Here is a 21,839-nt window from a genome sequence, read left to right as displayed (position 1 = left end):
CAAAATGTAAATGCTGTTTTTTGTTTTTATTTGAGAAATGATTTGATTTGGGTGCAGTGAATAATTCTTCCGTATATATTTCTTTACATTAAAAGCGGTTATCTAACGTAGTTTTATTAGGGTTAATTCTCTTGTTTTTGTACATAATAAAAAATAAATGTTTTTAATAGTCATCAATATGTATTTCAATATCATCGAGAGATTTTGAGGGGAAAAAAAGAAAATGGTTGTCATCACTTTCACAGCTAATGCCCCTTTAAAATAAGATGTAAGTGCACAGGTATCTGAATTTTAATCTAATTAGAAAAAAAAAGTGAGGAAAAAATATCTATATCTAAATAAATAGAGAGAGAGAGAGAGAGAGAGAGAGAGAGAGAGAGAGAGAGAGAGGGGGGGGTTCTTTTCTTTTCTTTATTTACATGTATATATGTTGATTACAATTCAGATACTGGGTTTGTGAGTTGAAATTAATCAAATGAGAGTGGTAAAAATTCACCTTTATATCGTATAATTTACATATCAGGATTTTATCCAGGTACGTTATTCTGGTTTGTGGAATGCTAATTGATACTAAGTTAGAATAATCTAAGCTGTATACCAAAGTAGGTCTTCATGGGGCTTTACGGCTCTATGCATCGCAAATAGAGATCGGGTTCAATGCGTCGGGTGTGGGATTCACCCAATATTATATGCTGAGCGCGAAAGTTGATATCAACAGACGCCATGATGTGATACTGGTAAACATCTTGAACATGAATCGAGAACAGGAGTTGATGCAGATATTCTGAGGAGAATCTTCCAATCATTGAGTAAGTGATTTACTGTGTATCTTATAGTTAATATGATTGCGGTGTGACCGTTGGGGCGAGCGCAGCATATCTGAATATATTTTCATAAAATTTATATTGAAAACAAGGAAAACTGATCTCGTTCACTGTCAATACGTAGGATTACTGTCTTGCTCTTCTCGCCAATGTAGGAACGAAACAGTTTAGCGGGAGATGCAACGAGCGTGTTGTGACGTCGCCTGGTAGTTGTGACGTGACTGTTTACATTTCTTTAGACAATATTTTAAAAAGAAAAAGAAAGGGGGAAGAATATGATTGTCATCCTTTCCTTTCAGATAAGAAAGGTTTGTAATACTTCAAAGATTATTTTAAATTATTATTTTACGAATCGAACCATCCGCCATATTGTACGAGGGACTTCTGGGATTGGCGTCAAAAGAAAATTCTTGTTAGAGGTTGAGATTTAGCTCGGATTATTTCCCGCGCTCTAGTCATTAGAGCTCGCAGTACGAGCCAGCGCTCCGCGCTGGCTCGCTGCGCTCGCTATAACTCTCTAATATATTGTTCAAAACGAAACTGACCATCGCTCATTGTATGTTGTTGCGTCAAATCTTGCAAGTAAGTGTTTACGTTTAATATGTTTTAAGGCGTGACCGTGTTTGAGGGCGAAGCAAAAAAGTTTTGGCATTAGTATCTATATCCAAAACAGGACAAAAACAACCCGAAGTTAGCACGCGGACGGAGCTGTATCAAAGCATCCTAATTTTGGACATTTGATCCGCCTATATATTGAACGCGGGAAATATAACGCAATTGATGTAAACAGTACATTGTGATGTCATATTCAGCGTCGTTATTTAGCAAATTTACAAACATAGCGTTTGAACCACAACAAAAAACATGGCATTAATCGTGGAGTGATTATATATATGATTAAGAAAATAAGATTTACATGCTTTTACGGATTTTATGTAACATCTCAGAATGACGTGAACTAGGGTAGACGAGATTCAAAATGGAGGAATACATGTCCATGCGCTAATATTCGAATCGACGCCATTGGTACCAAACTTTTCCAAGTTCCATAGGTATGGTTTAATTTTTCATTATTTTCCTATATTTCCCTTTTAAACATGTATATACGTGTTACTTATAGGGAGAGCTCCGCTCTCACGGCCCTTTGGGCCGTGAGAGGGCTTCGCCCTCTATAAATTTACTTGCTTCATTCAATTCTTTGAAATTATGTGGAATTTATTTTTTTTTAAATTTCCTTTGTATGAGATTAGACTCCTTCTAGTTGCATTATCGTAGCCATCGGGGATTTTTTTTTCTTCTTATACATTTGGACAGTACCATAGATCTTTTAAAAAAATGGAGAGAGAGGGGAAAAGGCCGAAAAACAAACAAATAATTAGGCCTATTTCCGTAATAATTATGCTATTTTTTGTTTACTTTATACTCGGGTTATATTTGCAAAACTGAATAGTTTACACATAGAACTTTCCTTGAACTAATCATGCTCCTACCGGATGTACTTAATATGCGTGTTTTAGGACATGCGCCATACGTAAATAGGTAAGAAAATATCAACATCCGGTGTATTTTTAGAAGCGGAAGCACGTGTATGTAAATTTTCAGTAAACGATGTCTTGGCGATTTCTACCTTCCCTGACCTGAGTCTTGTAAGGCTACGTACATGGCGAAAAGTAGAGTTGGAAATTAAAAATTTTACTTATCCACCTCAAGAAGAAAATTCATATATGAAATTAAAAATAGAAGAATTATCAGACGGTGAAGTAATCTAGTTACATGCTCAGTGGGGGCGCTAGGTGCCAAACGAATGAAGGAATCATCTTGACTTACAACAAATTTTGATTTCCTTGTTACGAAATCTGATGTCTCAATATAGGCCATGCCATTGGCAAAATAATCTCTTCAGGATTAGCATCCCCCCCTCTTCAGTCAAGAGCTTGTAGTCTTTGTACAAAATATTGTATGCAGAGGGCTGGATAAAAACACATTTAGCTTAGCACATCAGATGATTTTTAAATTTTGATATAAATGAAAGCAAGTGGACAATAAACATTGTTGACTGGTGTAGGGGCAATAAGTAAAACAGTTCAGACAGGCACTGCCCCATCTGCCAGAACAAGTCATTATTGAATCTTGACGAAGATAACTGATGATTTTCTTTTATTGTATGGGGGTTTGTATAGAAATGGGAACTAAAATCAAGTGTATTCCCTAAATTTGAAAACTTTAGAGATAAGAATGCATATTTGAATCAAATTCTCTTTGAAATATCATTTCAAAAACCGAGAAAAATTTAAAAATCTAACGAAAAATTACGTTTAATAATGAAAACAATCAACCGGAAGTAGTATTTTTCTCAAAATTTGCTGTAAGGAAATATGATTTACCCAGAAAATGAGGAAAAAACTCTGAATCGGACTTACTGCAACTTAATCGTCAGAGGAAATTCAAGCTACTTACAAAAATCGAAGATTCAGATCAAAATATCCTTATAACAATTATTAGTTTAATCACCGAGTTGGGAGTATATCAATCTCTTTAATCACAACCAGTCGAAAATATTAAAAAATTCATTAAAAATTCATTTCTTGATCAATTTCTATAAAATAAAAAAATTCCCAACGAAGCGCTTATTTATATTCTCTCAATTTCAGATCAGTGCGCATGTGCAAAGGGAAAATCCCGTCTGAAAATAGAAATGTGCATACCTGATAGGGTCGTATCAATATTCGGCCCGCTTCAATGTTGCGACGTCATAGGTCACCAAATTTGCATTAATTATTCATAGTTACAAGGAGCAAGGAAAGTTCTATGTGTTTATTCAGTAAATGGTGTTTTTTAATGAATGGTTGATTATTTTTTTTATTCAAATGCTTATGATTTGAACCCAGATGTCCAGTTAGAAAAGTTAAACTGCATTATGATCAGGGATGTGACCTCCAGAATCTCAATTTTGTCACTCCCATCAATGCATATACGTTATTAAAATGGATTGAAGATCTTGTCTTGGCAATAAAGTTAATTTGTATGTAAAGTCTGGTCAGCATGATATTAACAGTTGTACATCAAATATTGCATTTATTAGCCCAATGGGCTATAACGCAACACTGATCATTTCTCGACTTTGAAAAATCGGTGACGGTAATTACATGTACACACCCCTGAATGATTCCTCCTATGTTAGACGCCTTGCAAACTTGTATATAGGATGACCAATGGTATCTCGTAATTATTTACAATTTTATATCTTTTTCAGAATATATTATTTCATGATAGTCGTGAAGATACAGAAGTTTTGATGGTGTGTTGATAGGCTGTCTTCAACTTGCCATATCTGAGAGTTCCAACATGCAGGCCTGGATTAATGTGTATAAATCACTAATGAAGTTACTTAGTGTTATTTAGTTTTAAAAAAAGAATGACATTTCAATTTATACACACTTGCCAAGTGAATCTGATGAGACTGCTACATGTATTTGTGAGTAAAGGCACTCTGTCTTAACCGAAAAACTATTTACAGTTTATCACAACAAATGGATGGGACAGTAGAGTTGTTTCGGACAATATGTGATTGTGATGACCAAGTACTGAACAAGTGGAAGATTAGAAGAAGGTCCAGAATTCAATCATGTTTTCGATTCTAAGGCGCAAACAGCATGGAGATAGTCCTATTATTCTCCCATTCATCTATGATGGAGAAACTTGTGTAAATGTTTACAGTGTTCTCCCTAATAAGTGCTCACAAATCTGTATTAATTTATCAGAATATAAAGTCCTTCACAGTACTGACTTTAAAATTCATGTAGATTGTCTCCAGATTTTTCTGAGGAAAAGTGCATAGTTTACATGTGTGAATTTTGAATATATTTCATTCTTGTCTGCAAATGTTGCCGAAACCTGTTATTGATACACAATGCACATAGTCATGTTATGCAAATGATAGACCTCCTTTGTCTTAATTGTATATACAATTCTAGTATTTATAGCTTCATTTGTATAGCACTTGCTAGTTTAATAAGGATTATATTTTTTAAAAACTTTCATTTGACATGATTGATCTAAAACGGTCAAAATTCACAAATCTATTTAAATCACAACCTGACCTTAGGCCAGAAAAGTGCCACAGTGGGTTGATATTTTTCTCTTGGATCTTGAAAGAAATTCTTTATGCAGCAGTTTCCAAATAAAATGTACTCTCATGGCCAGAGTGGGACTTCACTGAGAACTTTTTAACATTGCACAATGCAATATTTGTGTATTAGAAGCTGTTGCAGTTTCTTTAAGTTTTCTCTCACATCTTGTTATAATTATATTTTATATTTTTGGTCGGGTTGCACATTGTGCAAACAGTTTATAAAATGGTGAATGACTGGTGGGCAAGCGACAATAGTGTCCCTGTAATAGTACCTACTTTGTGTAATCAACTCCTTTCACACCTCTCACTTGCTGTTCCTCAAACTTTGTACAGTTGTTAGGGATACATTGAAGATGTGCGTGTACCTTTTTGAAAGTGATCAGACATTTTTTGAAAAATTTACATGTAGTTAAACTTCGTCATTTTTTAAGCATTTCTTTAATCGACAGTACCTATTTTGTGTAATCAACTCCTCGTATACCTCTAATTTGACATTCCTCAAACTGTGAACAGTTGTTATGAATACATTGAAGATGTTCATATGTGTTTTTGAAAGTGATCAGACATTTAAAAAAAATGTACATGTAGTTGAACTTAAGTCATTTTAAAGCATTTCTTGAATAGATGGTAACTATTTTGTGTAATCAAATCGTCATGCACCTCTAACTTGACATTCCTTAAACTTTGTACAGTTGTTATGAACACATTGAAGATGTGCGTGCGTCTTTTTGAAAATGATTAGACTTTCTTTTTCTTTTTTTAAATTACGTGTAGTTGAACTTGGTCATTTTTTATGCATTTCTTGAATAGATGGTACCTATTTTGTGTGATCAACTCGTGCACATCTATATTGATATTCCTCAAACTTTGTACAGTAGTTATGGACACATTGAAGATGTGCATGTATCTCTTTGAAAGTGATCAGACTTTTTTCAAAAAAATTACATTTAGTTTAACTTTGTCATTTTTTTCAAGCATTTCCTGAATAGATGGTACCTATTTTTTGTAATCAACTCCTCTTACAGCATTTATTTGACATTCTTCAGACCTTGAACAGCTGTTATGGAAGCATTGGAAATGTGCATGTGTCTTTTCGGAAGTGATCAGGCATTCTTTGAAAAATTTACATGTGCATGGTGAAGTTGAACTTAGTCATTTTTTAAGCATGGTACTTTATGTAACCAACTCAGCTTTTACTGAACATTTTCCAGACCCTGTACATTATAGATGTTATAAAAACATTGAAGATACATGTTAACATTTTAAAAATGCTTCTCTCTTTTTTTTGGGGGGGGGGGTTGAAAAATTCTACCTTTAATTTGTCATTTTTCCAGTATGTTTCTACTGTTGTTCCTATGATAGATAACATATTTTACAAGAACCTGGTCATTTCCGTTTTTGAATCTCTCTTTTTAATTAGTATTTTTGAATATATGTTAATTACTTGATATGTCATTGTTCTTGAAATTATATTAATTGAATTGTTATTGTGTTTTTGTTTTGTAATATGACAGTTTATATAGGATCCCTTAATTTCGAGCAGACAGTGTCAGAAGTGTGCCGCAAGTTTGCTGCAAACTGTGTGCCAGAGGAAAAATTTGCATACGAAAAGTATACTTGCGGCAAATATGCCGCACACTGTGTGCCAGAAGTGTGCAGCAAGTGTGTGCCGCAAGTTTGCTGCAAACTGTGTGCCAGAGGAAAAATTTGCATACGAAAAGTATACTTGCGGCAAATGTGCCGCAACTAGTTGCGGCAAACTTGCCGCAACTAGTTGCGGCAAACTTGCCGCAAATGCACTGCAAATTTGCAGCAACTGTGTGCCAGAGGGGTTTTATTTTGGTAAGGGGACCATTATCGTTTTTGTATTGTTATGCATTCCTCGGTGATTCTATATACGACACACAAGTATACATAGGATCTATAACTTCTTCTGTATTAGTGGCCGAGTGGTTAGAGCATCGCGCTCAATCGGCGCGGTTTCGAATCCCGTTCGCGCCGGTAATTGAGAAAGTTTCCCAGTCTACTTTCGGAAGGTCGGTGGTTACTTCCCAGGTACATTGTATCTGGGTTCTCTCTTCCACCAATAAAAACTGGGCGCTACCAGATTACCGAAAAATTCTCGAGTGTGACGGAAAACAGCAAAACAATCAATCTACTGTATTGGAATGAATTATACGATTCTCCGTCTTGAGTTAATTTCCTTAGTGATCATTATATGAAGAAAATATGGAACGATATACCTTTTAAAATCATCAATTGAAGAATTCTTATGCTTAACAAGTGCTTAATTGAAAGAAAAAGCGCTGTTTGTTTACTGATTTCGGCTGTGAAATCGTAAAAGAAAACAATATGGGTGCATCTAACAGAAATACACAATGCAAAATGTTTTTTCAACGAGCTTTAGAAAAGACCATCGTAATATCAATACCTTATTAAAGATATCAGAATTATTCCGATCAGTTGAAAGAGATTCCAAAATAAACATTTCTTGCGGATATGAATAACCAATCGTAATTTTTTGAACAAGTCTAGACAATTCTACAAAGATGGGAACAAGTAAGCATGGGAAGCAAATTAGAATGAGGAGGCGAACTAACATCGATTAATGTAACCTTTTACTGACTCAAATGGGGAACTAACGTACATTTTATAAAAAGGATACGGAGGTAAGACTCTTACCTGGTTTCAACGCTTACACACGCAGTCAATAGCATACAAAATCCTTAAGAAAGTAGCATTTTAGAAATAACAACGGATGACTGTTCAAATCTCAACTTCAGCGATTCTCATCCGTATTATATGTTTATTTGAAGTTGAAAACTCCATAAATAGATATATTTTTTTTTAAAAACCCACCAGCTCCAATTAATTTTCAGCTCTTCCGCGGGTCATCATATGTCAAAGTAGAAATAAATAAGTATCAGGATTCGATTCATGGAACAATGATATATAAATTTTCATTATCCAACTTTTCGTCAGTATAAAATGGTTGAATTCACTTTATGTCTCTATTAAAACATTATCCTACCATCTTGGCATTAAGGCCTCTACATTAGACGGTATAAATGTAAGGATGGAATGTCTAGGTTTTTTGTAATATGGAGGGCACAAACGTACTTAGAGCAATTAAGAAAATACTTCATATTGCAGGGGGAAAAAACTATTTCATTTCAACATTCTATACAGGTTTGATCACTGTCAGTTAGTTTCACTTTTTCATAGAGTCATATTACAGAAGTGGCATGTCATTTATCATATTGCGTGAAGTTTTTGTTCAAAATGTCATGCAAATAAAGCATTAGCTGCCTGAGTTACAGTCGCAACACTATAAAATAGTTTTGTTCAGTGTGTGTTCTGTATTCAACAATTGTAAAGGTGTGACGCGTTAACGAAGAAGAGTAACAATTAGTGACGACATGGGTTTATGCTGGTTTGCTGTCTTAGCAATTGTACTCTGTACAACGCTCGGAGTAAAACAAGACGATGTCTTGATATCAAAAATTGGGAAACTTCATTTTCAACTTTTCAAGTCTATCCAGGGAAGAGCCAATTTGGTCAAGAGCGCGACGTTTGAGACTCTTTGTTCGAATGATGGGTGTACTTTCAATGATTGTAGTAAGGGGAAACAAACACGACGAAACCAATGCAAAGTTGGATGGACGAAGTATGACGAGCGTTGCTACAAACTCGTAACTACCCAAAAAACTTTTCTTGAAGCGGAAGTCTACTGTCGCACAGAGCAGTCATCATTGGTATATATTGACAATGCCAAAGAGGATACCTGGATCAAAAAATTTAGAAAGGGCAAGACTGTGTGGATCTCTTATACCGATTTAGCTAAACATGGCGAGTGGAAGTGGCTATTTTCAGGGAGAACCATGAACTTTAGAAACTGGGCGAGAGGCCAACCACAAAACAATAACGAACATTGTGCTGCTTACCATTCGTCTGGCTGGCATGACTATGTCTGTTCCAACAAAAAAGATTTCATCTGCAAATACTAATGGCCAAAATGATTGGTTCTATGTATAATTGTCGGTATTTATTAAAAATATATTACATATACTAATTGATTTCTGTTTTGAAACTTCAATCACAAGCAATGCGGTATTAACATACATAAATAAGACTTTGACAAATTGAGAAAGGTGGATCAAGAATTGAAAAGAAGGGATCTTCGACTTCTCTGACGAGCATCAGATGTTGTTATCCTGATGCTAATTACTTCATCAGTTTAAGTTTATGATAAAATGATTGTAAAGACAGTGATTCCAGTAAACAGGTGTTTGCTGTCAAGGAAGGTTTTATACACAACACATTGAATTGAAGATTTCTATTGCAATCAATATATTCTTTGTGTTCCTCTGAACGTTATGGTTATTTTTAATGCCTTTGTGATCACGATAGTCTAGTGGTTATGGCAATCGCTTCGCAGTTGAAAGGTCGCGGGTTCTGTATTATATCCCGGTGCTGGCAAGTAAGAGAACCCCACGGCTACGGCCCTAATCATCATGCTTACGTTAAGTTTCGTTATATTTCACCCGCAATGGCGAATCCACAAGATGTTGAAGGGGATAGTATTTTCAAAAAAAAGGGAGAACAGAAAAATCAACAATAAGAAAACAGGACAGGCGAAAACATGGACCTATATCAAATCATATATCCGTTTGATTTCTCTGTAGAAGATGTATGCATAATAAGACCAAATATTTAATCACAATGATCTAAGGCGTTTGTTTCATATGATAAAAGAAAATGTCTGTCTCAATATGAAGTGGGATGATACGTGATCAAATCTACTGAGAAGACAGATCTTCGAATTTCGTACTTCACTTGGACATCCAGTAGGGTGGTCACGTTATCATCAAATCCAAAACAGAGCAGAAAACCAAGTCTGTACGTATGGTTTAACGTCCGTCTCCTCGAGGGTGATACGGATTACATATAGGTAATCCAATTCCTTTACAATGGATGTAGGTAGTCAGTAAATGTAAATGGACCATTTTTGTATTATGGTGTATTCAGCGCATAGGTTTTGTAAATACATGTATATTTCTCTGCGGTAGATTTTATTATTGCATCCCCACTTCATTTATCACCACACACATGTATGCATATAACTGCTATTGCCATGGAATAAATTCTATGAGTCTCCATCTTAATAGTAACATGTAGTTAATTCCTTTAGTAATTACTATATGAAGAAATTATGAAACAATGTACCTTTTAAACTCATTAGCTGAAGAATTTATATGATTAACAAAATCTTTAATTAAAAACTCCTTTACACTATCATCAGTATTTAATATACTCTAGCATTTATCCTCTTACTTAAATATTTCATTGAACATAGATGCTAACGGCAAACTAACAACTCAACTTTATGTTAAACAGGATGATTTAAGCTTCTCCATCGTCAACTTCCCATATTTATATAGCAATTTTCCATTATCACCTACATAAGGTGTTCCTTATCGTAGCATTTCACACAGACGCTTGTTCTGCGTATCATCAGTTTTTAAATCGATGCAGGCTTATGATTTTTATCATAGTTGATGACAAAGGGGTTTTAACAGTCTCGTTTGAAGTCAACATTTTGCATCTAGTATGCCAATACAACCTGTCATTGGGTTAATGTTGTCTGACGTATTTCTTACCAATTGTTCGTCCGTTCTTTACACACTGATTTCGACTACGGACTCCCCCATTTACCTGATCACTATATAGGGCTCACTGTGCGTGTGACATGGGATTGATTGCTTTTTTGTTTTACGTTCCATCGAGAATTTTTCGACAGGGGATACTTACTCTTCCTAGGCATCTGATCCCATGTCTGGTATGTCCGGGGGTTCGTGTATGTCCAACTCTTAATTTTGTATTCCTTATGGGAGTTATGAGATTGATCACTATTCGTTATCTTCACCTTTTCATTCAGATGATGTTGAGTTTTTGGTATAAAGGACTCCACAGATGTACGACGATCCCGTCCACTGCATACATAGTAATCAGTAGATTATGGTATCAGAAACTTCACAAATCATCATTATTCTGTATGCTGGTGTTTACAGTGGTTGTATGAATTACTGACCTGTCACTCGTATAAAGGGTGGGTGGATTAACTACGGATCATCATCGTTCCCTTGATAGAGGTTGTCTAAAGAATGACTAATACGTCATGATCACATGTACGTACGCTTGGATATTAACCAATGAGGCCATTACCCTATTCTCAGTCATTAATATCCTCCAGCTATCAGATCGTTTTTGTGCAAAAAGGCTCCACAGATCACCAATCATCCTTTTACAAAATAAGAATACAACTAATGTATTTTATATATTTGGTAGTAGGCAAAGGGAATCTCACTTCAAGTGTATACATACCGACTGTTTCATAATCTTTACATTCAAAAGGTTTTAATCAGAATTCAAGTCACATATGGATTAAACTCAACCTATCTACAAAATTATGATCATTAATCATAGTCTAATAAACACTGCTATACAACTCGTAGCATTCACTGACTTTATATGATGCATAAAAACAATGTTCCATTCACTATAAATAAACCCAAAAATCATTCCTAGTATGTATCAACCAGTAAGGCCAGTCAATAAACTAAAGAACACAATGTCAATTTCCAGGTAAGCTAGGCCAAATCGGGAAATGCACGTACAGCTTGCTGCCTCGAATACACTCCAATATTGAAAGCAATCCATTTTTGGCCAAGGCAAACTGAGTACCACTTAGTGCCTCACCTAGAGGTCGTACGATACCACCAATTTATAAAAAACAAATTGGCCACTTAGCACCTATAGGCCACCTAGACTATATGAAGTTTCCTAAATACGGAGAATGTAAAAAAAGACTCGCTGGAGGAATTGTGTCTTTCTACTTGCGTGGATGTCTATGTGTATCCGTCCGGATATTAACCAAGGAGGCAATAAAAAACCAATTTTAGGGTTTCTATTCTCCATCCCGGCACCGCGTTAAAGCTACATCATGTACATTATGTACTTGGGTCGTATAACATAATTACTCTTTCTTCACCAAGCGCTCAGAATTAGACGTGAAAATCACAGGTTTTTCAGATATTTCGTTTAAAACAGAGGTCCTGTTGGCACAATACAGAACCCTGCCTTGATCCTGAGCACCACAAATAAGTTATGGGATGTAAAGCATCAGAAAAACTTTAATAGTTCCTTTCATTGGTTTAGGAAGCAAAGTAAAAGAGGGGGGGGGGGGCAGATACACAGGAGGTCTGGAACATCTTGACATCTCCAGTGAGATCCTGCAGCGGCGGATCCGGAACATTTAGAATGGGATACGACTTAAGATAGCACTTTACTGCCCAAGAAAAATTATCACGTGGGATTTCAATAACAAAACAACTTGGCAGGTGAAGAACAGTATATCCGTCTATTTTTAGAAGGTGCATGCATAAAGCAATATGTATAATTTACATGATTTAAAGTGGTTGTTGTATATTACAGTTAAAGTATGGAGGCGAAGATGAGGGAACTTGGCTTGATATACTTCAACCGCTTTATTACACTGATACAAATATTAAAACCTGAAATGAACACAATGTTTAAAACTAGGATCCACTCGTCATGATTGTTGTCATTTGTTACCGTAAACTAGTTTAAAGTATATGAGAACCAGGTAATGCATGATGCAATTCCATTTTATGATGAATACTCGTGACGTTATTTCAAACAAATGAAAACTTTTCATTATAAAAAAGACGTATATTCCGAATATGTGTATATCATTTCATCAAATAGACAATTTCTGAGATATCAGCTCTTTTGGGATGGAGGTACGTTCTGTATTTTGTTGAACACGTGTGTGGGCACAAGATGTAATCATATACCATCGACTGGCTATGTAAATAAAGATAAAAGTCATAAAAACGTAAATTGTTTATATCAGCCGTTGGAATACATTTAAATGACCATATCAAGAATAATTTGTTTAAAATGCGCCATTAAATCAAATATGAACTCATGTATTATGTCTTATATCCTCTTCTACAAGAGTGATACTTTTATATAAGAAAGATGGTGATTTTTATTTTAGCTATTTTATTATAAAATACTCATACACTTACTAAATCTATGTGTCCCTGCAATGCAGGTGGATGCATGACGCCTGGTAATCATCCTTTGACAATATATAAACGCAGCGATAAGCATTATACTCACCGCGTGAATACGAAAACATATTTTGGGTCTCACCGTGCGTAAGAGTTCAACAAAGGGATATAACTTTTGGACAACTCGGAAATTGCGTATTGACGTACCATTCGCAGGGAAATGGTTCATCTACCGATGATTTTCGGGGAATCTGCAAAATTTTATATACATATATACGTGATGAAATTTACTGATAAGACTTTTGAGCTTTGTAGGACTTAATCACATAAATACCCATTCCAAATCCCAGTAACAGTTTTACAGAATTGCTATATTCTTTAAACTTCACTTGGACATTCAGTGAGTTTGTCATCAAATTCTCAAAAAGAAACATAGCATAAGTTATGGAAGCGGCAGAAAAAGAAAACGGGCACCACCATCTTTTGTTACATAGGTCGACAACACTTTCCAGCCATTCACTGGTTAATCTACATGACTAATGGGCAAACCTTGTGGTACCTGTTTCTTCCACTACAATATCTTGTAAATTCTGCACTGACGTCATTACCGTCAGTCCAAGTATCAGTGAAAAACATACTTCTATATGAAATGATACGAAAATTTTACTATTCGGAAGTGGCGTAACATAACAACTGGGGAAATAATCTTCTTACAAATAGATTGTCACCCATATCAAGACGTCATCAACATCATGTTAAGTACAATAAAATCTGACGTATTTCAGACGTCCTGGACGATTAAGCATTAGAGATTGTAATCTTTTTAAGTATTGAAGTTTGATTGTCATACCAACGTATTATCTTGACATGGGCGATCGGTTTCAATCTCGTCTATAACTCTTATCACTCATTTTCATAGCCGAGCATCTGAAAAAGGGGACAATAGCTATTTTCAAATCTCACGTCTCGCTGTCTGACACGGCTACAACTAAAATGCTCGACTTCCCAAAGTTGTAGAGGACGTCATGCCAAAGGAGCTTTACAAACAATTATTGATTTTAGTAAAAACCAAATTGTTGCTAAAAATGAATTGCTTTCGATCAATGTCCCAAAATATTGTATACATAGACAAGAATTATTTATGCTATATATTTGTATTTGTAGACAATCAGTTCATGGACAGTGATGCGATGTATATTGCAGACATGTTACACGTATGTATGTCAAAGTCGTAAAATTGTGTAGTCGTAAAGAGTTGTTCATTACTTACTTCAAATGAACACTGTCATTAGATAATTCTGCAATATTTTGTTTCCAAAGGGAGACAACATTGTAAATGAGCTAAATCTAAGTCACAACAAATTCTCCGAGGAGGGTGGACTGATCATAGGAAGTGCGTTAGGTAAGTGTTGGTGTGATTTTTTTTCTGTCTTTTAAAAGAATAGGAAGTCGCAGTGATCATTAGACGTTTGCAGATAGATCAGTCATTAGCAGAATAAATGTTTACAGATCTAATGTTTAGTCAGTAATAAACTTATGCTGTTCAAATGTGTTCCATTTCTTCATTTAAACAATGACCTTTCAACTTGACAAACGCCCGGATTTATTAGGGGTTTTTGTATGTTGTTTTACGTCCTATTCGAGAATTTTTCACTTATATACGCCAGCTTTATGACTATCAGTAATTGCAAACCATAATGTTGGATATGAAATGATTATGATTACTATGCAAGGTGAAGATAACGAACAGTGATCAATCTCATAACTCCTATAAGCAATACAAAATAGATAGTTGGGCAAACACGGACCCCTGGACATACCAGAGGTGGGATCAGGTGCCTAGGAGGAGTAAGCATTCCCTGTTGACCGGTCACACCCGCCGTGAACCCTATATCCTGATCAGGTAAACGGAGTTAATCAGTGTGCAAAGAACTGTTTAACAATCGGTATGAAACACGTCAGACAGCATTTGACCCAATGCGAGGTTGTATCGACGAACTAGATCGTTATAACGACCATAGAATTTGCGAAATGCTGACTTCAATCGAGACTGTTGAAACCCCTGTACCATCAATATCAGGAATGGCGACTTCCTGCATTAACCAGTTTTATGTTGCAAATTATGCTATAGTTAACACAAATATTTTTCATATATATGAATTTCTATATTTAATTCCTCATAACAATATCAAGGAAGGTATCTAGTTTGCAAAAGACATTGTTTTCTAAAATTAAGCACGAGAAATATTCAGGCTTGATATTTTGTAACATGAGGACGATCATTGGACAGTCTTAAGGTCCACAGCTGTATCCAGCAAAATGAATAACTGATTCTGATGCATTTAGGATTACTTGACCAATTAACCTTGCATTTAAGATTTTAATCATAATCAATGTTTCACAAGCTTTATGGTTTAAGGGTTAGGACAATAGTGTGTTCCAATGTATGAAATAGACGACAAAGGCGAAGGGATTGGTGATTTCACAAGCCCATTTTCATTATTAAATTTACACGGGAATATACGCAAAGGTGTAACCCGTCTTTTCATATACAATGTATTTATTTACGGATCTTTATTTATTGAAATTGGTAATCTGTTCCTCTATAAGAAGTATTTGTTAATGATATGTAATAACAAGGGTCATTATTACAACTGTATTTGATGCCTCCTCATTCTTCCCTTATACACAATAACATCAACCACAGACTATGGTTGAAAATTCTTTATTAATCAAAGTTAATAACTTTGAACATTTTTTTAACTTATACAATTGATCAGTCTCAGAAAGTTGACACTAAAACAGTTTGTCAGTAAAAGACAATTACATTTGATAATAACCTGTATTGTTTAGACAGTTTAACAGGTGTGCGATTATCAGCAAGAACAGATGACATTGATGGAATCAGTGTAAAATACCAATGTAAACACTGGGGAAAAAAAACTTTCTGTCTATGAGAAATATACAATACAATATACATGTAAGTTGACTAGTAGCATACCAAATTAATAACAAAAAACTCCATGTAAAGTAACGATAATGAAAATATAACGAACAGTGGTCAATCTCATAACACCTACAAGGAATACAAAATTAACAGTTGGACAAGCACGGACTCCTGGACATACCAGAGGTGGGATAAGGTGTCTAGGAGGAGTAAGCATCCCTATCGATGGGTTACTCCCACCGTCAGCCATATACTAATACTTAGTTTGCAGCAGGTGGAACTGTCATTTATACGAACTTGGATTTAATTCCACAATTGGTAATCCAACTTATAATATAAAAAAAAACTAAATTCTTCAAAATCTTATTTCAGTTTTAAACACATTTTTCAAAATATCCCAGTCAATGAGAGGAATAAATATGAGCCATACCTGTGCTGGATTCCTAAACTTCACAAAACACTTACAAACTAAGACACATTGCTGGATTTAGTATATGTTCTACCATGCCTCTATCGTTGCTCCTCACAGAAATATTATCTGCCTTGAAAGAGAAACCTCAGACGTATTGCACAACAACATATACTAGAAGTGGTGTAAATTAAATATGGTTTCATAGAAATTCCAAACAAAGATTTCCCACGTCAACAACAATAAATTGTATGACTTTTTAACACGTTCATTCCTCACCATAAATTAAAGACGATGCTTTTTACATCCAGACAGCTACTTTTTCAATAAAGATGCAACATGAAAATATTCATATCTTGTGATCAGTAATTCAAAACATTACATTGTTAAACCCTTTTCTAATTCTATGCACAAGTAAAGATGCTAAAGTTTCTCATTGATGATATTTACGTTGTCTTTGGAGATCAAGTCTTTCAACACTTTGTTGAAATTCCTATGTGTCTGAATTGTGTTCCATTATTTGTCGGTCAGTTTTATACTCTTGTAACACAAAATTTATACAAAAGCTTCTACACAAAAAGTAAAAATATGTTGCTGCAGCCTTCAAATTAACATTTAGATATATCGACGATGTTTTATCTATAAACAATATTTATTTCAATTCATAAACGAATTCGATATATCCCAGTGACCTCGACATAAAACACACCAAATAGTCTTTCGTGTGCTTCATATTTGGACATTTTAATGCTAACGGGAAAATGACAACTCAATTTTATGACAAACGGGATTAATTTTTTAAATCGAAGCAAGCTACTGATAAATAGTTGATATCACAGGGGTTTCTACAGTCTTGTTTAAAGTCAGCATTTCGCAAATTCTATGGTCGTTAAAATGATCTCATTTGCATAGATCACCTATCGTTAGGTCGAGTGTTGTATGACGTGTTTCATTACCAATTTGTGAAGCCGTTCTTTACATACTGATTTTGACTACGTATTACTCCATTTACCTGATCAAGATATAGAGATAACGGTGAGTGTGACCGGTCAACAGAAGATGCTTACTCCTACTAGGCACCTAATCCCACCTCTGGTGTGTCTAGGAGCCCGTGTTTGTCCTACTCTTAATTTTGTATTCTTAATGGAATTTATGAGATTGACCACTATTCGATATTCAGATTTCAAGTAGTGCCTAATGAACGCACTAAAACCGTTTCAGTTGATGAGGATTTAACATAATTTAACGCTATAAGGTTAAAAAAAATCAAATATGTTACCTTTATATTCGACGTCATTTCCGCACATTGTTGCGATCTGGTAAAAAAAAAAAAACCCTGGCACAATTGTTTTTGCATGAATACTTGTCTATTATATGAAGTTTTGTTATAAAGTCTTGATGCTTGACGGAATTATTTGTTGATAAAGGAGAATTTCCATTCCAGGTTGTAATGACACGATTAAAATACTAAATCTAAGTTGGAACCATTTGCGAGGAAGGGGAGCACATGCCATTGGACTAGGCCTGCAGGTATAAAGTTTGAATATGAGAATATAATCATTCTGAGATATAAAAATCGTATTTTGGGGTAACCGTATAATATTGCTACGTATAATGAATAAATTGTGGTTGTATATTTTGACAACTGATTAAAATATTCAATCTCTTGTTATTGGAATTCAAAAGCATTAAGGTAGTTCACTACACTAAAGCTTATACTCTTTATGACACTAAGTCACAAGATGGTGATTTAAATATTTTGTGAAAGTATTTGTATCGATCGATTTATTTGTCTATCATCGTATCTCAGTGATTAAAGCATTGGGCTGGTGAACCGCAGATCTTGAGTTCAAATCCGGCAGAATCTTTTGTTCATATGTGTTGAAATAATTTTTGTTTTTTGAAAATAATGTTTTTATCCAAACTTGCATATTTTCTGCCTTTTTGGCATATATACTTATTATATATCCTCATATATTTTATGATTAAATCAATTCGTACTGATTTGAGAAACTGTCGGTCTTGTATTTGTCCTGTGGTGGTTTATTCAAGGTTATTATCCCTTGTGTATATTTCTTCATCATTGAAGAATCCAATTTATTTGGTAGAAAAAAATGTCACTTTTCTTCTTTTTTAAAAAAGTGTCCCATTTGAATTTGATAATATTGAATACATGTATATCCTTACATTACTCACGCAAGTTTCATCACCGTAGAATATAATCTTCAATTAAAACCGAAGTAAACTTGGTCAGTCATCAAGAAAATATTAGTCAATTCCAACATCTTTACAAGTAACATCCATGCATGTTTCATCACTCTAGACGACATTATAGTTAATATTCCTCCACCAAAATTGGACATTCATGCACAAGATATAGATCGGTCACAGCATGTGCAGCAAATATGGCATGTATCTTGATTAGCAATTATTACATGGTAAGTTACTAGAATTTGAACGTGCCGCCTGAAAAACTTAGTTACCTGTCCACAAAATATAGGCTGACTACAGCATCTGAAGCAACTATGGTTGAATGCAAGGTGAAGATAACGAACAGTGATCAATCTCATAACTCCTATAAGCAATACAAAATAGATAGTTGGGCAAACACGGACCCCTGGACACACCAGAGGTGGGATCAGGTGCCTAGGAGGAGTAAACATCCCCTGTTGACCGGTCACACCCGCCGTGAGCCCTATATCCTGATCAGGTAAACGGAGTTATCCGCAGTCAAAATCAATGTGCCAAGAACGGCCTAACAATCGGTATGAAACACGTCAAACATCCTTATAGATATCATGTATGTAAGTTTCATCAGTGTAGAATACACTGTTAATAGGAATGATATGTGCTTGAATGTATTTAACTCACTCACCTGGTATCAAAGTAAAATACAACGTCAGAAGCAGGTCTGGTGTTAAGCATTCTTACAGGTATCAATACTTGTAACAATTTCTTAATCATTAAATCATATAGTTACTTTCTTCTGAACTTGTCTTTAATTGTTTAGCTTGGCCATTCATCTGAAAAACTGTAGACCAAGTACAACGTCTGAAACTCTATTAAGTATAATTATTCTAAAGCTAGAATCATAAACTATTAACTGCAATTGGAGTTCCAGTGAAATGTATTAATAGAAATTCGACCATTTTGGAACCTCATTCGGACCCCTTGACTTAAATCGTATTCCATGTTTACATGATACGCCCTAACATATGCAAAAGGACCATATGCAAAAGTGGTGTGACAGGCAGAGATAACATTTCTGAACTTTCTATAAAAAGTATGTAGTAAAGGGTCAAGTCTCCACAAAAAACGAAGGTGATGAAGTCATTTGAGATTACCGTTATCTTTTATCGATAATATTTTATAGAAAAACACAGCAATTAAAATCCTTAATGTGTCCTGGAATGGCTTTGATGTTGCTGGATGTCATGGTCTTGCTCACGGTTTGGAGAAAAATAACACACTGGTTGACTTGGACGTAAGCTCAAACAGAATCGGCATTACGGCAGTAAGCAAGCTATTGGAAGGAATGAAACGAAATTCATCACTTGAGATTTTAAGGGTCAGTGTTTTATTGCATTAGAAAATATGATTATGGATTACTGGGATAGAAGATGTTTAATGTTGTACCCAAATGGATGGTTCTGAGATATATTTAATGAAATTGTATCAAAAATGAATCAAACATTTGCTGAAATGACAGCTCGATAAAATTTGATTGATTATATTTACCATATATGTAACGTCTTGTTTCCAATAGATCGGAAACAACCCTATAACAGCTCAGGGATCTATGGTTATACTACATACGTTAAACCGGATTCCACATATCAAATACGTTGATTTTGGCGTAAGTTGAAGTCGTAAAATGTTTTGTCTGTGAATTTGTTAGAATCCACAACGTTTACACATTCATACATACACCTCTTTAAAATATATTGAAAGATACACACCATCTAATAATATTTTTGATTAAGTTGCAACCAGTTGACATGGACTTTGTAACAACTTTGGTTAAGTACCAAAAGAGTCGCGATCTACACGCTACCTATGGGAAGGTTTGTCTGAAGCCTATCGGAGATGATGGAGACCCTACGATGTATATATATGGAGATCCTGTCACCATTATGTTTGAGTTTACGAGGATGAAGGAAGTAGATGTTCTTGATCTCTTCATCACCTTTGACACAGACGGTAGCCATTCCCTTTCTTGGGAAGAATTCAAAGAAGGTGTACAGGTATAGCTTAAATACATTCTTGGAAATATATTCCCAGTTCCCAAGTATATATGTAAATATGCGCCTGAGAGATCATGAATTTACTTTTAAGTGACAATTTACACTATGAGATTCGTATCGTATGTTTATCCACTATATGCATCTGCATTTAAGTTGTCATTATTGTTACCATGTTACAAAGTTGCACTTTTGAGTATGTATTCTCTGTACTTTCTGTAATATTACAGTTCAGTAAAATGCCGGTCCGAATGCGAGACTTGGATACCATCATTAAAAGAATAGACATTAATTTGGACGGAGAAATAAACTTTTCGTAAGTAACAGAGTTGAAAATTCTCTAACATGTTATCGAATCCTTAGATGTGAAAAGTTTGGTATTCAAAATTCTGAAAATGTACTATTCTTTGTCTTCAGCGAATTAATGATCGCCCAAAAGGAGCACAACTTGCGAGTGAAGAAGTTGATGGAAAAGGGAGAACGAGTATTTTTACAGAGTGAGATAGGTTACGTGCATCAAGAACTACTTAAGTGGTTTGAGGACAAGGGAGTTACGCTAAAACATTACAGCATTATGTTGAATATGCAAAGTGCCGAGACTAAAGAAACATCGAATAACACTTGAATGTACCCTCCGAATGTTTCAATGCTTACGCAATATCATTATGATTGTTACAGTGATATAGCATATCCTGTACTGTTTTAAATGATTTACTGAAAATTTATTAAACTATACTCATATGTAAATACATGTATACTAGGATTTTAGCGCTCAAATGCAACTTTTATAAATCAATCTTTCGCGTTTAAGGAAATTCAAGTAATTTCTTCCGTTTCATTAGCATTGCATATACATGTATACCGGTATTTCAACACTCAAACAATGAATGATCTGTACGTATTTCTCGTAGTTTCAGCCCACACGTTCGGGAGAGAAAAAGCACTATTCTATATGCATGAAAAGATCGAGATAACGTCAAAGAGCACGTAATCTGCAAAATTTTGCAGTGCATCCTTTATCAAACTCTTTACAAAGATATCAACTATATCTTCCAGACTTAGAAAGGCTAATCTAAAGAAATTGTTCAGCTATTTACTGATTCCATTTTTGAATTAACGTATTTTGTGACCATGAATGGCCTAGGTAAAATGATTTTTTTTATCTCAACGTCACCATTCTTCTTTAC

At 34.9% G+C, this 21,839-nt stretch overlaps 1 protein-coding gene across 1 annotated transcript in view; it reads left to right on the top strand.

Annotated features, from left to right (window-relative positions):
* The window catches only part of LOC125679875 (leucine-rich repeat-containing protein 74B-like), a 42,000-nt gene extending 20,702 nt beyond the window's left edge, over positions 1–21,298 (top strand). Inside the window, exons 5-12 of the mRNA XM_048919331.2 lie at positions 14,220–14,269; positions 14,376–14,457; positions 17,856–17,941; positions 19,785–19,979; positions 20,178–20,267; positions 20,395–20,655; positions 20,883–20,968; positions 21,070–21,298. Of these exons, the coding sequence (XP_048775288.1) occupies positions 14,220–14,269; positions 14,376–14,457; positions 17,856–17,941; positions 19,785–19,979; positions 20,178–20,267; positions 20,395–20,655; positions 20,883–20,968; positions 21,070–21,277 (1,058 nt within the window). The 3' untranslated portion in view covers positions 21,278–21,298. The remainder of the gene's footprint in view (positions 1–14,219; positions 14,270–14,375; positions 14,458–17,855; positions 17,942–19,784; positions 19,980–20,177; positions 20,268–20,394; positions 20,656–20,882; positions 20,969–21,069) is intronic.
* The last annotated feature ends 541 nt before the right edge of the window (positions 21,299–21,839 follow it).

This window comes from Ostrea edulis, chromosome 2 (assembly GCF_947568905.1).
Source record: "Ostrea edulis chromosome 2, xbOstEdul1.1, whole genome shotgun sequence".
NCBI classification, from domain to species: Eukaryota; Metazoa; Mollusca; class Bivalvia; order Ostreida; family Ostreidae; genus Ostrea; species Ostrea edulis.
Note: the sequence above shows the minus strand (reverse complement) of the source record. Positions and strands in the feature narration are given on the sequence as shown.